At 34.7% G+C, this 18,313-nt stretch overlaps 1 protein-coding gene and 1 non-coding gene across 10 annotated transcripts in view; one reads left to right on the top strand and one right to left on the bottom strand.

The window, feature by feature from the left end:
• The window catches only part of CCDC178 (coiled-coil domain containing 178), a 452,006-nt gene that overhangs the window by 32,232 nt on the left and 401,461 nt on the right, over nt 1–18,313 (top strand). For 7 of the 9 annotated variants that reach the window (XM_032311014.1, XM_032311010.1, XM_032311011.1 and 4 more), the window contains 2 exons: nt 7,807–7,896; nt 16,616–16,755. In XM_032311014.1, the coding sequence (XP_032166905.1) occupies nt 7,807–7,896; nt 16,616–16,755 (230 nt within the window). Of the gene's footprint in view, nt 1–7,462; nt 7,549–7,806; nt 7,897–16,615; nt 16,756–18,313 lie in introns of those variants that run through there. The other 2 variants (XM_032311009.1, XM_032311013.1) reach the window with 2 other exon arrangements.
• On the bottom strand, nt 6,123–6,225 carry LOC116572530. The gene has a single exon (XR_004278389.1). It is a non-coding gene; the product is annotated as a U6 spliceosomal RNA (small nuclear RNA).

Consider the following 18,313-nt stretch of genomic DNA (forward strand, 5'->3'; position numbering starts at 1 on the left):
TTGTATGTTTCCCTATATACTTTGGATATGAATGACTTATCAGATAGATGGTTTGTAAATAATTTCTCCCATTCTATAGGTTGCCTTTTCATTATAGTGTGTGTGTGTGTGTGCGTGTGTTTGTATGCAGCTTTTAAGATTTTAGTTTTAATTGGTTGTGCTTTTGGTTTTTGGTGTCATATTGGTGTCATATTCGTTTTTGGTGTCATATCCTTAGAAGATGTCAATTCCAACATCAAGGAATTTTTTCTGTACATATTCTTTAAGGAGTTTTGTGGTTTCAGATCTTGCATTTAAGTGTTTAATCCATTCAAGTTTGTGTAAGACAGGTGTCTGATCTCATTCCTTTGCATGTGAGTATCTAGTTTTCCTAGCACTCTTTATTTATTAAAGTGATAAATCTTCTTTGGTTTGTTTTTATTTAAGTGTAACTTTTATTTTATGTATAACCTTATGTAGTTTCAGGTGTACAATATAGTGATTCAACAATTCCATGTATCATTCGGTACTCCTCACAAGCGCCCTCCTTAATCCCCATCACTTATTTAATCCCCCCAATCTTCTCTGATAACCATCAGTTTGTTCTCCATAATTGAGAGTTTGTTTGTCTCTCGCTTTTTCCTTTACCTCATTCGTTTTGTTTCTTAAATTCCGCATATGAGGGAAATAATATGGTTTTTGTGTTTTTCTGACTGACTTATTTTCTTAGGATTATACTCTCTAGATCCATCTATGTTGTTGCAAATGGCAAGATTTTGTTATTTTTAGGGCTGAATAGTATTATAATATGATAATATTATTATAATATGATAATAGTATTATAATATGGTAATAGTATTATAATATGGTATTTATGACTGAATATATATCTCATCTTCTATATCCATTCATCAATTGATGGACAATTTGGCTGCTTCCAAATCTTAACTATTGTAAATAATGCTGCTGTAAGCACAGGGACATGTGTGTCTCTTTAAATTAGTGTTTTTGTCTTCTTTGGGTAAATTGCCAGTAGTGCAATTGCTGGATTATAGGGTAGTTCTATTTTTAACTTTTTGAGAAACTTCTATACTCTTTTCCGCAGTTGCTGCACCAGTTTGCACTCCCACCAGCAGTGCATGAGGGTTCCTTTTTCTCCATATCTTCGCCAAAACCTGTTGTTTCTTGTGTTTTTGATATTAGCCATTCTGACAGGTGTGAGGTGGTATCTCACTGTAGGTTTGATTTGCATTTCCTTGGTGATGAGTGATACCAATCATCTTTTCATGCATTTCTTGGCCATCTGTATGTCTGGAGAAAAATCTGTTCGTGTTTTCTGTCCATTTTTTAACTGGATCATTTATTTTTCGGGTGTTGATATTTATTAGATCTTTATATATTTTGCATACTAAGATTTTATCAGATATATCATTAGTAAATATCTTCTCCCATTCAGTAGTTGCCTTTTAGTTTTGTTGATGATTTCCTTTGCTGTGCAGAAGCTTTTCATTTTGATGTTCTCCCAATAGTTTATTTTTGCTTTTGTTTCTCTTTCTGCAGGAGAAATACGTAGAAAAAAGTTGCTACAGCTGATGTTAAAGAAGTTACTGCTTGTGTTTTGGTGCGCTTGTAAATGGGATTGTTTTCTTAATTTTTCTCTTTCTGTTGCTTTATTATTGGTGTATAGAAATGCAACAGATTTCTGTACATTGATTTTGTACATCAATTATGATTTTTTTCCTGAGACTTTACTGACTAGCTATTATGGCTAGGACTTTACTGTGTTGAATAGAAGTGGTGAGAGTGGATATCCTTATGTTGTTCCTGTCCTTAGGGGGAAGTTCTGTTTTTTCGCCATTAAGGATGATGTTTGCTGTGGGTTTTTCATATATGGCCTTTATGATGTTGAGGTGTGTTCCTTCTAAACCTACCTTGTTGAAGGTTTTTATCATGACTGGATGTTGTCCTTTGTAAAATGGTTTTTCTGCTTCTACTGAAATGATCATATGAGTTTTATCCTTCTCCTTTGCATCCTGAAAATAAATCCTCTCTGATTATGGTAAATTTTCTTTTTAATGTATTGTTGAATTCAGTTTCCTAGTATTTTATTGAGCATTTTGCATCTATGTTCATCAGGGATATTGGCCTATAGTTCTCCTGTTTAGTGGTGTTTTTATCCGATTTTGGTATCAGGATAATGCTGGCCTTAATAGAATAAATTTAAAAGTGTTCCTTTCTTTTCTGTTTTTTTTGGAATAGTTTGAGAAGAATAGGTATTAACTTTTCTTTAAGGGGTGCCTGGGAGGTTCAGATGGTTAAGCATCTGCCTTTGCTCCTGTCGTGATCCCTGGGTCCTGGGATTGAGTCCTGCATCGGGCTCCATGCTCAGCGGGGAGCCTGCTTCTTTCTCTGCCTGTCTGTTTCTGTGCATCTCAAGAATAAAAAAATTAAAAAACAAAAACAAAAACTCTTCTCTAAATGTTGGTAGAATTTGCCTATGAACCCATCTGGTCCTGGACTTCTGTTCGTTTGGAGTGTTTTGATACTGATTTAATTTCTTTGTTGGTATCAATCTTTTCAAATTTTCTATTTCTTCCTGTTTCAGTTTTGGTAGTTTATATGCTTCTGGGAATTTATATATTCTAGGTTGACCAATCGGTTGGTATTTAGATTTTCATATATTCTCTTATAATTTTTTTGTATTTCTGTGGTGTTGGTTGTTATTTTTCCTCTCTCATTTGTGACTTTGAGTCCTTTCTCTTTTCTTTTTGACAAGTCTGGCTAGAAGTTTATCAGTTTTATTAATTTTTTCGAAGAACCACCTCCTGGTTTCATTGATTTGCTCTATTTTCTTTTTTATTTTCTATATCTTTTTTCTCTCTACTGTTTATCCTTTCCTTCCTTTTGCTGATTTTAGGTTTTGTTTGTTGTTCTTTTACTAGCTTGTAAGTTTAAATTGTGTATTTGATTTTTTTCCTTGCTTCTTGAAGTAAGCCTGTTATTGCTATTAACTTCCCTCTTAGAACTGCTGTTGTTGCATCTCGGAGGTTTTGTGCCATTGTGATTTCATTTTCATTCGTTTCCATGTTCTTTTTTATTTCTGTTTTTTATTTCAGGGTTGAAGTGTTCATTGTTTAGTAACATGTCATGTAACCTCCACAAATTTGTGATCTTTTCTGATTTTTTTTTTCTTGTAGGTGACTTTAGATCCATAGCCTTGTGGTCAGAAAAGATGCATGAAATGACTTCAATCTTCTCGATGGTGTTGGGGCTGGTTTTGTGGGCTACTCTGTAATTCATGTGCACTTGAAAAGAATGTATGTTCTCCTGTTTTAGGGTAGAATGCTCTGAATATATCTGTTAAAGCCATCTATTCCAGTGTGTTCCTCAAAGCCATTGTTTTCTTGTTGATTTTCTGTTTAGATGATCTGTCCATTGATGTGAGTGTGGTATTAATGTACCCTACTATCTTTATATTATTATCAATTAGTTTCTTTATATTTTTTATTAACTGTTTTATGTATTGGGGTGCTCCTGTGTTGGGTACATAGATATTTACAATTGTTATATCTTCTTATTGGATTGTCCCCTCTATTACTATGTAGTATCTTTCTTTGTCTCTTGTTACAGTATTTGTTTTAAAGTCTATTTTGGTGAAATAAGTATTGCCACTCCAGCTTTGTTTTGGCATCCATTTGCATGACAGATTATTTCTCCATCCCCTCACTTTCAATCTTCAGAAGTCTTCGGGTCTAAAATGAGTCTCTTATAGGCAGCATGTAGATAGGTCTTGTGTTTTTTTTTTCCATTCCTCAACCTATATCTTTTGATTAGAGTGTTTATTCACTTATATTCAAAGTAATTATTGATAGATATGTATTTATTGGCATTTTATTAGTTGCAGTTGTTTTTGAAAATTTTTCTCTGTATCTTTCTTGTCTTCTTTCATGTTTTGTTGTTTTTCTTTAATGAAATATTTGGATTTCTTTCTCTTTATTCTTTGCCTTTTTATTACTGGTTTTTGATATATGGTACTATTAGGGTTTTATATAACCTCCTCTGCATATAGCAGTCTCTATCATGTTGATGAACACTTAAGTTTGAACCCATTCTTTACTACTCTGCTCCCCATGTTTTAGGAATATGATGTCATATTTTATATCCTTTTCTTTGTGAGCTCCTTGACTGATTTTTTTCAGAAATTTTTTGCTTTCACTGCATTTGTGTTTCCTCCTTTATACTTTGATTTTTGGTCTCTCTTTTCCACTAAAAGAGTCCCCTTTAGTGTTTCTTGTAGGGTGGTTTAGTGGTCATGAACCTCTTTAGTTTTTGTTTGGGAAACGCTCTTTCTCCTTCTATTCTGAGTAATGCATTGCTGTATAGAGCATTGTTGGCTGCAGGATTTTCCCATTCAGCACTTTGAAAATATCATACCATTCCTTTCTGGCTTGCAGATTTTCTCTTGAAACATCTCCTGCGAGGCACCTGGGTGGCTCAGTGGGTTAAAACCTCTGCCTTCGGCTCGGGTCATGATCCCAGGGTCCTGGAATGGAGCGCCTATTCGGGCTCTCTGCTCCTCAGGGAGCCTGCTTCCTCCCCTCTCTCTCTCTCTCTCTCTCTGCCTGCCTCTCTGCCTACTTGTGATTTCTATTAAATAAATAAAATCTTAAAAAAAAAAAAGAAAGAAAAAGAAACATCTCCTGCTAGCCTTACAGGTTTTCTCTTGAAAGTTAGTAACTTCTTCTGTGTTGGTGCTCTTAAGATTTTTTCCTGTATCACTATATTTTGTAAGTTTAATTACATTATCTCTCAGTGTGGGTCTGCTTTTATTATTTTGATGGGAGTTCTCTGTGTCTCCTGGATCTGCATATATGTTTACTTTCCCAGATGTTTTCAGCTATTATTTCTTCAAATAAATTTCTTGCTCCCTTTTATTTCTCTTCTGGGACCCCTATAATACAAACATTATTAATTATGTTTGATGGAGTCACTGAATTCCCTAAATCTATTTTCAATTTGTGTAATGCTTTTTTCTCTCTTTTGTTCAGCTTGATTACTTTCTATTACTCTGTGTAGTAATTCATTCCTCTGCTTCTGCCACATTTCATCAAGTATTTTTTTCATTTCATTTATTGGGTCCTTTTTCTCTGCTATGTTATACCTTATCTTTGTGTTGAGAGTCTCATTCATGTCTTCCACTCTTTTCTCAAGTCCAGTAACCTTAGGATCATTGCCCCGCTCAGAGCTGTCCTACTTGAGTTTGTTCCACTAACACCAGATTGAGCAAGGACAGTCCACAGCAGGCAGAGAGTCAGTGCAGACAAACACTCTGACAGAAAAGTGACTCAGACACAACAGCTGGGAATGAACTCCACACATAGGATATTCTGCTGAAGTGTCGGGTTCTGGTGAACAGGGAATATTGCACTGCAGAGCATTCTAGGACCTCTTCTATGTAAAGTCAGTAATTTCAAGAGCAGAAAACAAAACTGACTTTAACACACTGAAATAGATACAAGAGAGGGAGACAAAATGAGGAGACAGAGAAATTTATCCCAAATGAAAGAACAGGACAAGGTCCTAGCCAGACATCTAAGTAAAACATAAATGATGCCTGGTAGACAATTTAAAGCAAGGATCATAAGGAATTTGGAATTGAGGTGGTGCCCAATACCATTTATGGAAGAGACTGTCCCGTCTTCTTTGTCAAGTATTAGTTGATCATATATGTATGGGTTGTTGTTTTTTTCTGAGCTCTGTGTTCTGTTCTACTGATTTTTGTGTATGTTTTTATGCCAGTACCATACTTTCTTGATTATTATAGCTTCGTAATATAGTTTGAAATAATGAATTGTGATGCCTTCAGCTTTGTTCTTTATTTTTCCCCCTCATGGTTACTTTGGCTCTGCAGGATCTTTTGTGGATTCATAAGAATTTTAGGAACCTTTTCTGTTTCTGTGGGAAATGCCATGGGATTTTTATAGGGTTTGATTGAATGGACATTTTAACAAAATTTACTCTGCTGATCCATGAGCACAAGATATCTCTCCATCTACTTGTGTTCTTCAGTTTCTTTCATCAGTGTCTTATAGTTTTTGATGTATAAATCTTTCACTATCTTGATTAAATTTATTCCTATGTATTTTATTCTTTTCGTGCTATTGTATTTGTGTGCCATCCTCACACAGGGTCAATGCTAATCTTCTCTGCATCGTTGCAATTTTAGTATATGTGCTGTGGAAGCAAGCCCTTTTTCATGCTATTAAACATGAGATTATTTTGTCTGATAGAAGTATAGCTACCTCTAATCTCTGTTTCCATTTGCATGGAATATATTTTTCCATCCCCTCACTCTAAGTAAAGCTAAAATGACTCTTCAGTAGCATATAGTTGGGTCTTTTTTTTTTTTTAAATCCATTCAGCCACTCTATGCTATTTGTTTGGAGAACTTAATCCATTTATGTTTAAAATGATTATTGGTAGTTAAGGACTTTTGTTGATTATTTGCTGTCTGTTTTATACTTCTTTTGTTCATTTCTTCCTCTCTTTCTGTCTTTCTTAATCAATTGGTTTTCCATAGTGGTATACTCTGATTCCCTTCTTCTCTTGTATACCTACTATAGGTTTTGCTTTTTGGTTACCTTAAGGCTTACAGAAAACATTTTGTAGTTATAATTGTATACTTTAAACAGATAACAACTTCAATCATATACAAAAACCTCTACCCTTGTATTCTTTCCTTTTTATGTTTCTGATGTCACAATTTACATCTTTGTATATTGTGCATTTATTAGTAAGTTATTGAAGTTATAGCTATTTTTCATATTTCTTTAACCTATATACTAGAGGTAAGTGATTAGCACACCTCTGGTATTGTAGTATTGGAGTATTCTGAAATTGACATATACTTATTTTTACTGACATGATTTATTTTTTCAAATATTTTCATGTCTTAATTAAAGTCTTTTCATTACAGCTTGAAGAACTCCTTCCAGCATATCTTGTAAGGCAGGTCTGTTGGTGATGAACTTCCTCACTTTGGTTTGTCTGGGAAACACTTTCTTTATCTTTCATATTAGAAGGAAAACTGTGCTGGCAAAGCTCATGGGGTCCTCCACAGAGCAGGCCACTGGGAATTCTGATCACTTTCTTTGTATGACTATATTGGTAGCCTCTGCCCTTCTTCCTTGTTCAAAGCATTTCCATAAGTCTTGCTTTTGCCTGTCTCTTAGCAAGATGAAACCAGAGCAGGTCCTTTGTGCAGTGTCCAAAAGGGTGGGGAAGCTGTTTCTTTCACCCTGTTCTCCCTTTCCCAGTGAGGGGAACTATTTCAAGCTGGGGTGTTCTCTCTTGGTGCTGAGAGTGTTGGTCTGGTGAAAGGGATGATGCAGTCAAAATGAAACTGTCCTCCTTTCCTATCTGTGAGGTTATACACAAGCTTTTTTGTTTGTTGAAGTTTGTTGAATGAATTCCTGAGCTCTCCCAGAACTATTTTTGTTTATTCATAACCATTTAACTATTGCATTTCATTGCAGGATGGGAACTACAGTCTCCTGCTCCATTGCTTTGGTGATGTCACTTTGGACAGTCTCTCAGTGTTTGCTTTTAATAGATGAGTGCTATTTTGAATACCTTCTTTTGAGAGTTAACCCAATTGAAGTACCAGAGAAAACATCTAAATATATTCTTCGGTGGGGTTTGGTTAATATTTGAATTATAGTTGCTTTTGCAAGGACAATACTTTAACAACATAGTTTTACGCATTATTTTGCTTATTTAAAAATTTATATTAACTGCTCACTGTGATTTTTGTTTTCTTTTTAAAAGACAATGCCCCGTCACAAGCTTTGGTTCTCTTTGGTGCCCCTAAGGAAGACACTGAGATTTTTCATGAAAATAAAATGACAAATACTGAAGGTAAGGACTGAATGTAAGTTATGTAGTTATCTTTGTAAGCTATATTTACATTTATGCATTCATTTCTGATGTCTGTATTATATTTTTATTAAGAAATGAATCATAGATATCACTAATAGTTTACATAGTAATATAATATTAAGAATATAATCTATTTTACTAATAATGTACTGTTCATTGTATTTAGGCTATAAGAATTGTTTATAATTTCAGAAATGTTGAATTTTTAAAATAAGCATTTTCCTTATTGCTTATGTTAGTTAAGACTAGCAGATCCTAGATCCTTTTCAGTTCATTGAGGATTTGTTTCTTAGACGAAAAAAGAAGGAGGACTAATATTTTCATGGCGTGAAATCCAGAATTAAGAATCCATAAAACACTTGCTCTTGCTCTTACAAGTGGTTCTGATATTGTATGTGGAAAGAGGTAGAAAGATGACAAAATGCATGGATTTCATCTATAGGGGTTCATGCTTGTTTCTTTTCAGCTTGTTTTGTTGAAGAACTCTATGTTAATAAAAAAATTCTAATCTTGATTTTGATAAACTTCTGCTCTGGAGATTTTCAGTTTGACAGGATAAAATTGGGATAAGGTGACATTCTGATTCTTTATCTTTTTCTCTCCAGCAGAAATGTTGATTAGAATTTTAATAATCTGGCTTAGGGTTTATTTCCATAATTTGGGACAAACTTTGTAAAATATCAAATTATTGGTTTATGAAACAGTTAATTCAAGGCACTGGAGAGTATATATGTACTAGTAGACTATAGAGTCATTTAAGAAATTCTCTTTATATAGAGTGTATAATCTTGCAGTTCAGATAAAATATAACTACAAACCAATTAGTACAACACAACAGTAAAGAGTGGCTAAAGAGTGGCTATATAGAGTAATAACAAAGATAGCACAAAGTAATTAAAAAGGTTCTATACCCAATTCCAATGTGTGAGCAATTCTTGGACATGAGCTAGGGTCCTACAATTCAACTCAGTTCTGACACTTTGTACCTGGAAATAGAGTTCCTGGAGGTTAAGGGCTTAGTGCTACTGCAGAGGCCAATCAAAGGCCCAGGTTATCATCTGTGCTTCTGACCAACTATAGATTAGAGGTTCCAATGAACACCCCTCCTTGGGTTTGCTAGAATGGCTTCCATAACTCAGAAAAATATTTTTACTTACTAGATTACTGGTTTATTAGAAAAGGATATAACTCAGGAACAGCTAGATTGAGGAGATGTATAGAATAAAGTGGGGGGAAGGGTACAGATTTTTCGATGCCCTCTTTGAGTTTGCACTCTCCCCAAATTTTCATGTGTTCACCAACCTGGAAGCTCTCCAAACCCTGTCCTTTTAGGATTTTATGGAGTCTTCTTTACCATTTGACTTTGGCAGTTGATTCAACCCCCAGCCCTTCTCCCTGGAATGGGATTAAAAGTTCCAGTTCTCCAATCATGTTCTAACTTTGCAATCATGTTTCCTTCCATTCTCTTGCTTGTCTTTTCATTCATTTAAATATCTTTTTAAGGAGTTGAATGTTTTGTCTTTGATGAAGTCTAATTTATTATTTTTTTCTTTAATGTATCTCCTCCTTCCCTTCCTTTCTTCCTTCCTTTCTGTCTTCCTGCCTTCCTGCCTGCCTGCCTACATTTTAAAGATATTTTTCTGTTATATTGTGGCTTGCACTTTTTTTCTGATGAGAAATGTAGCAGTTATTCATATCCATGTTCTCTTTATGTCATGTTCCCTTTTGTTCTCTGGCTACTTTAAATAATTCCTTTTTATTTTTGGTTTTCAGTAATTGGACTGTGATATTTCTAGATATAGTTAGTTCTCTTGATATTTTAATTGTTTGGGATTTGCTGAGTTTCTTGGATATGTAAATGTTTTTTCATTAAATTGTGATATAATGTGGCCGTTATTTCCACAAATATTTTTCACTCCAGATTTCTTGTTTTTGAGGAACCTGAACCTTACACACGTTAGATTATATGATCATTGTCACACAGTTTTTTAGGATCTATTCTTTTTTCATTTTTCTTTCTGTTCTTTAGATTGGGTGATTTCTTTCAATTCATCTACACATGCACTGAGTCTTTACCATATCCTTTGGTTTTTAAGTCTAACCAATTTATTTGTTAATTTAGATTTTCTTATTTGCAGTTCTATAATTATCATTTAGTTCATTTTCATTTTTCGTTTTTATACTACCACTCCTTTTATGTTCACTTATTAAGGCCATATTTTCCTTTAATTACTTGAACATATTTTTTTCTTTACCTTTTTGAACATCTTTATAATATCTACTTTAAAATCCTTGCTATATATTAAAAAAAAATCCTTGCAGTATATAGAATAACTTCTGGGCTTCCTAACTGATTTTTTTCTAGACTTTTAAAAACACAATTTCCTGTTTCCTTGTATGATTTAATACTGAATATTTGTGTAGTACATTGTGAAGACTCTAGATTCTGTTATCTTTCTCTGAAAGAAATTGATTCTTTTCCTAGCAGGCAGCTCAGTCAATCATTTGGTCAACCTAAAAGTAGTATATGGTTGGTTTTATGCAAAAGTTCAGATATATAGGGTGCCTGGGAGGCTCAGTGGGTTAAACTTCTGCCTTCGGCTCAGGTTATGATCTCAGAGTTCTGGGATCAAGTCCCACATTGGGCTCTCTGCTCGGCAGGGAGCCTGCTTCCTCCTCCTCCTCTCTCTCTCTCTCTCTCTCTGTGCCTACTTGTGATCTCTCTGTCAAATAAATAAAATGTCAAAAAAAATTTCAGATATATAAATCTATATATAGATACATATCTATATACAGATTATAGAGAACTATCTCTATAATATATGTGCGTACACACACACACACACACACACACAAGAAATTTACCAATCCCCTCTAATTTGGCTAAATTTTGTCTCCTGCATATATTATATTATAGCTTGATTTTAAGCTTTTTTGGGTGGGTCTAGAGGAGCTCTAACTCTAATGTACCTTCCTTCCTTCTAAGCTGTAAGACAGAGTGTTTTTGAGGCACTGATGAAATCTCTATATAAAGTCAGTACTGGAGTTCTAAGGTTTTTCTCCCCATCCCTCACCAATATTATTATTATTTTTTTAAGTAACCAAGATTTATTGTTTTATGCACCACACTCAGTGCTCCATGCAATACATGCCCTTCATAATATCTACCACCAGGCTCACCCTACCTTCCACCCCTCTTCCCTCCAAAACCCTCAGTTTGTTTCTCAGAGTCCACAGTCTCTCATGGTTCATCTCCCCCTCTGATTTCCCCCAACTAACTTCTATCCTTCTCCCAATGTCCTCCATGTTATTCCTTATTCCCCACAAGTAAGTGAAACCATGTGATAATTGACTCTCTCTGCTTGACTTATTTCAATTAGCATGATCTCTTCCAGTCCCGTCCATGTTGCTACAAAAGTTGGGTATTCATTTTTTCTGATGGAGGCATAATACTCCATAGTGTATGACCACATCTTCCTTATCCATTCGTCCATTAAAGGGCATCTTGGTTCTTTCCACAGTTTGGTGACCATGGCCATTGCTGCTATAAACATTGGGGTACAGATGGCCCTTCTTTTCACTACATCTGTATCTTTGGGGTAAATACCCAGTAGTGCAATTGCAGGATCATAGGGAAGCTCTATTTTTAATTTCTTGAGGAATCTCCACACTGTTCTCCAAAGTGGCTGCACCAACTTACACTCCCACCAACAGTGTAAGAGGGTTCCCCTTTCTCCACATCCTCTCCAACACATGTTGTTTCCTGTCTTGCTAATTTTGGCCATTCTAACTGGTGTAAGGTGGTATCTCAATGTGGTTTTTATTTAAATCTTCCTGATGGCTAATGATGATGAACACTTTTCATGTGTCTGTTAGCCATTTGTATGTCTTCCTTGGAGAAGTGTCTGTTCATGTCTTCTGCCCATTTTTTGACGTGATTATCTGTTTTGTGTGTGTTGAGTTTGAGGAGTTCTTTATAGATCTTAGATATGAGCCCTTTGTCTGTAGTGTCATTTGCAAATATCTTCTCCCATTCCTTGGGTTACCTCTTTGTTCTGTTGAATGTTTCCTTTGCTATGCAGAAGTTTTTGATCTTGAAGTCCCCAAATTTCCTTTGCCTTTGGAGACATGTCTTGAAAGAAGTTGCTGTGGCCAACGTTGAAGAAGTTACTGCCTATGTTCTCCTCTAGGATTTTGATAGGTTCCTGCCTCACATTGAGGTCTTTTATCAATTTCGAGTTTATCATTGTGTATGGTGTAAGAAAATGTTCAAGTTTCATTCTTATATACATAGCTTATATACATATCCAATTTTCCCAGCACCATTTGTTGAAGAGACTGTCTTTTTAACAACGGATGTTTTTTCCTGCTTTGTTGAAGACTATTTGACCATAGAGTTGCGGGTCCATATCTGGGCTCTCTACTCTGTTCCACTGGTTTATGTGTCTGTTATTCTTTTACTAACACCATTCAACCTCTAGTGTTTTTGTTCCTTTCTCAATCCCATGGCACATGTTCTCTGTTAACCTTCAGGTAATTTTTCTCTGGATGCAAAAACAGTCTAGCTCTTATCTACAGATGCAGAGAGCACTCATATGGACTTCTGCGAGCTCTTCTCTGCACGGCTGTGTCCTTTTCAGCTTCCTGCCCTGAAGATTCTGTTTCCATTACCCATGGTACTAGTCTTTGCCCCTTATCTCAGCAGGATTTCCATGCTCTTTTCTTTCCCCAAATCTCTATATTTTAGTTGAAAAATTGCCCCTTGGCAGAGAGCATGGTGACTATGGGGCTCAGCCTTAAGAATTTTACTTTCTCAGGAATCAAAAGCTGGCTTTCCTGTTTTCTAGTGTCTGAAAACAGTTGTCTCACTTATTTTTTCCAGACTTGGAAGACTCAATCTTAGTTACTTTTTAACCAGTGGTAGTGGAAATACTGATTTAATGGGGGGTTTGTGAATGAAAATTTCATGAAGTTGAGAAAACAGAAGCCAGGTTTCAGCATGGTAAAATTAAAAAAAGAGGTGTTCATTCATTCATTCATTCATTCAACAGTTTTTGAAGGCACTAAACATAGTTTCTCTCCATAAAGAATGCAGAACTTCATGAGGAAGATGGATGGGGAAATAAATAAGTGTGACACAGCCGAATGCTAATAAAGGGATAGAAAATGCTATAACTAGGTTTAGGCAAATGTCTGAAGGATTCAAGAATTCCTCATTAGGAAAGAGCCATGTAAGTTGCATAGCAATTTCAGTTTGAAGAAGAGATCAGGATGCGAGAATATTGTGCCTGCTGGTATAGATTGCTCATTTGAAAAGAATTGTTAGTCAAAGCAAAATTTACCGTAAGATAGTAGTTGTAGGAAGTGGTCAGACCCAGTAATAGGAAGACTTGTGATTACTTAAGGGAAGCAAAACTAAATACACTGAAATTGCAGATTTTGAAAAGACTGAAGGGAATGGAGATAGGTAAACACTGAACAGAGCCATTTATATAGTGGTTAGAGTAGATGCAGTCTTTAGCCATCTCTGACTCTAGAGTCTATGCATAGTATTTTACGTATTTAGTGATAAGTGTCTTCAATGTTGTAAGGTTCGATGAAAATAAAGTAACTCTAATATCATGGAAAGGTACCCCCCTGGACCCCTGATCCCCCAAGTGTGTAACAAAAACTAAGGGAAGCTTTGTTTCTGTAAAAGCAAACAAACAAGCAAACAAAAAACAACGTATTTTTTGTTAATCAGACAGAGGCTTTGCAAGGAATAGAAATTATTTCTAAGCACTGACTTTTTGTACGTTTTGGAAAGAAAGTCAGTATGTTAAAAGGGATAACAGAATTTGAAAAACAAATCTGTGTCAAGAGAAGTCTTCTCCTGAGTGCTGAGTTGAGATAAAGGGATGATAAAATAATTGGGATTATAGACATAAAGGAACCACATATTAAAAGCAGGAGAGAAGAAAGGAAAGGCTGGGTGAATAAATTACATAAAGATGATCTTCACTGAGCAAGGAGAGTTGGCAGTTTATAAACATAGTATTTTTATTTTTTTGCCCATGTAATCAGCTGGTCCGTAGTTGCAGAGCCTCAACAAACCTCAAACGTAGCCTAGATCCAGGAAGATCTTACTTACTTCTTAGGCATTGATTATGAGCAAGAAAGTTAAAGTTGGGCACATGTTTAAAGAGGAAGGAAGTCTTGCCTGAGCTCCAGTCTTTAAAGACTCACCCTATATGACATCTCGGTGGCTGTCAGTTAAGTGTCTGACTCTTGATTTCAGCTCAGGTCCTAATCTCAGTGTCCAGGGGTCAGAGCCCTGTGTCTGTCTCTGCACTTACTGGGATGTCTGCTTGAGAATTCTCTCTCTCCCTTCCCCGACTCTTCCCTCCCCGCAAAATAGATAAATCTTAGGAAAAATAGATTCACCCTGACCATTTGTGCACAGGCTTTTCACCAAGAAGAGTTCTGTCAATATCTTTGACTAAAATCATTAATTAGTTGTATCATGAAATTTTAGATAAAAAGGATTTTATATAACACCCCACAAACCCATTCATTTATTAAGTGAGAAATGTGAGATTAGAGACTTGAGTAGTCTTAACCTAAGCATAGTTAGTCAAATAATCTTAAAAAAGTCAAAAATGAATGAACCAGTTTAGTGATCTAGAGTATCTCTTTAAGTGGGGTAGAATTAAAAAGAAACAGAAAGGAAAGTTTTAACTTATACTACATCTGTAATTAGAATAAAAAACAGTGATAGTAACTCCTGAATTCTGTTTTGCATTGGCTACTTATGATGTCATGTCTTTTATAGACTTTTAGTGCAAATTTTAACTTCATAGTATCTTTATTTTTTTCCACTTTACCATATGTAAAATGTTAATCCTAAACCGTAGGGTGCTATGGAAATTAATTAGTATTCACATAATAGGTTTAGGGTAGCACATGCAGAAAAATGTTAAATGAGTCATTACTATCCTTGTTTTCTCCACATTTAATGAAGCAAGACAAATGTTTTGAGTATAAGGACAACTGCCTGGTTGTTAAATATGTATTAAAACTTTCTTATTACTAGAGGGAAGGGCAACATGCCCTTATCAAGATATTTGGATAGGAGATCAATATGTAATTTTCACCAGCTTGTTCTTAAGTCCTATGACTATTATGGAGATGAAAATATATATCCATGTGTGAACTAAAGAGAAAAGATGGAATATAACACACAAAATGTTCATAGCAAATATATGTGTTGAGTATAGTCAAAGCAAACTAAGATACATTAGAATATCAAGACTGATGTCCTGAAGGAAAACCAAAATTCAAAAACAAATGAAAATGTAGAACATTTGAACTGCCCTGAAATACAGTTTTAGGATTGCTTCTCTTCATTTTGCTATCTTTTTAAAAATATAAAAAAATCTTCAAGGTATAGCTTTTACTTCAAAGCCAAGGAGATACAGTTCAAGTCTCAGTTCTCTCACCTACCAGCTCTGTAGATATAGACATATTATATAACTATAACTTAACTTCTCTTAAGCCTTTGGTCCTTATCTATGAAATCAAGGTAATAATCCCATTTCATAAGATTGTTGTGAGGAATAAATAAAATGTAGAATCAAAAGTACTTAACATAGTTCCAGGATTGGCACATATTCTTAGTTCTTAAAAAAATGTTAAAATAAATATGTATATGTAATATATATGATGGGGTAAACACTTTTGTTCATAAGTGAAGCTATTTTTACAGAGATATTGTTTTGGAGGAGGGGTATTATGAGACTTTATTTAAAAGATATTTAAAAGATTGCTGTTTAATTGAAGGTAATTTGCTGTCTCTGGATTGACATTGAAACAGAAAAGCACAGTCTGGGGCAACAGCACAAGTTCTGTGTTCTTCAAGGTCATCTGAAATGAGGACATCACACTGTTCTCACTGAGGCACCAAGCCTATTTTGTGTCTTGCATTTAAGATCAGTGATTGCAGCTATAATCCAGCCCAATAGAGTCCTTAGAGGCAAAAGGATTGCAAGTAAGCACTTTGGTGGAGTTTCATGGACAACTTTGCTGTGCTTCTGCAACCTTCAGTTGATTCGGGACATGCCAGGATTAGAATCACTGAGGCACATCGGACTGAGTGGATTTTATGATGAGTACAACTTGAATGCTGTAGTGGGAACATCAATCACTCTTTGCATGAGACTCCAATTTTCAGAAATGGAAGGTAGAAAATGAGGTTATTATAAGGATGAAGGGGACCTGCTTTTATTTTATTTTTTTTTCCAGCAAGAGAAACTCATGCTGGTTTTAAAGAAGAACTTCTTCAATGCATGAATGGTTGGATATTATTTACACTGGAAGATGTGGACTCTCTTTGAAGGGAGAATTTAAAATATATTTCAAAGTCATTTTTTAAGTGATTCAGGAACTATTTAGAAACAGTTGGATTAACTTGTTTTCTGCCTTTTTTTATTAGTTGTTTTCAGTGTTTAGTTCATGATGTTATGGATCACATTATGTAATTATATAAGTTTAATATCATCATTATTCTATTATTTTCTGAAATACTTATTGATTTGTTTATTAAAGAAAGTTAAAAAGCATTAATATTAATAAAGCAGAATATTTTTTACATATTCTGAACATCACAGTTTACTATTTTGCCTGTAACTCTAAATTAATTCCTGTCTGCTTTGTTTTTAAGGGGTGAATAAAGGCATTTACTTTAGCTACCCATGTCGACGTCAAAGCTGTGCTTTAGTAAACATCCCAGCACCATGTGTCAACAAAATGATTTCACACATTGAAGATTTGGAATCTAAAATACAAGAACATTTGAAACGGGTAAGATTTAAAATGCTAACATTTTTGTAAGCTCTATAAGTCCTGTAAGGGCTGTTATTTAAAGAACCCAGGGAGTTATTTTTTTAATGATATTTGAAATATTTTATAGAATCTTGGCTCAGTTGTGTAATTTACTAATCTAGACTTGTTTTTGATAGTCTTACTTCATAAAGGTGAAACAACCTTACTAAATAGATTATTTTCCCTACCTGATTATTCCTTATCTGGAGGCAATAATGCTAAGTAGTAATTTCCATAAGCCAACTTGACTAGTAAATTAAATAGTATTTACATCGTTTTTAGGGATACTAAACTGATTAGATGATTAGCTAGGAAATTGGTATGTAAAAGGACAGCGTGCCCTTTTTAATGACTTATTTTGTTCTGAAGAAATACTTAATAGGTCTTGTTGAGGGAGAATGTAATGATTCTTCCTGTCCTTTTAACCTATTTGCCTTTATTATTCTCAAGGGACTTTAATCTTGAGATCACTGTAACTTTCAGTTATCTTCAGATGATTTAGGAATGATAAATACCTTCTTATACCTTTTATTAAGCTTATTCTGAACAATTAGTGCAAAACCAGATTGCCCGAGCAGGAGGATAAGTTTGAGCTCCTTCTCTTTCCTCACCACAATTATTGGATCTGCTCTGAGAAAGTTTTGATGAAATAGTCGTGATGCTTGCGGTAGGGTGATGTCTCCTTCAAGAGGCATTAAAGTATAATCCTTAAAATTTCAGACTTCAGAGCCATGTATTCTAGGACTTCAGATAAAAATGGAGATAACGACATTGTGTTGGACATAATGCCAGCATATGATATGCACTCAATATATATTAGCTATTGTTGTTTCTATAATATTTATATCATTTTATATTAGTATTATATTTATTTATATTTATTATATTTATCTTTGTTTCTTTTTTGTTTCTCCAAATCAGCATACCTTTTTAGAAAATGCTTTGTGGGTCATAGGTCTGATGGTGTCCTGGGCCTTGAGAAATATTGTTCAGTAGGTAGAAGAGAATTAATCTTTATTGACATGATATTCTATATGTCTCACACATTTTTAACTTAATGATTAGGCATGTTTTTTAAATAATGAAAATAGATTTATAGGTTTTTAATAATTCCAATAGCTATGATTATAACAGCTATATTAACAATTATAATTGCTCAAAACTTTTTAAATTCTTTTCCTTTTTCTTTTCTTTCTTTTTTTTTTTTTTTTAAAGATTTTACTTATTTATTTGACAGAGAAAGAGAGCACAAGCAGGGGGAGTGGGGGAGGGAGAAGCAGGCTGCCCACTGAGCAGGGAGCCTGACATGGGACTCAGTCCCAGGATGCTGGGATTATGACCTGAGCTGAAGGCAGATGCTTAACCAACTGAACCACCCAAATGCCCCTTAAATGCTTATTCTTTTATCTAACTGTTAGATGGGGAAATAACAACTTAAATAGTTGGGAAACTTGTTCAAGATCACAAGATAGAATTGGGATTTGAACCCACTGTCTTTTATCAAAACCTGTGTTTTTTACCCAGTCCCAATTGGGAT

The sequence above is a fragment of the Mustela erminea genome, chromosome 13 (genome assembly GCF_009829155.1).
Source record: "Mustela erminea isolate mMusErm1 chromosome 13, mMusErm1.Pri, whole genome shotgun sequence".
In the NCBI taxonomy this organism is placed as follows: Eukaryota; Metazoa; Chordata; class Mammalia; order Carnivora; family Mustelidae; genus Mustela; species Mustela erminea.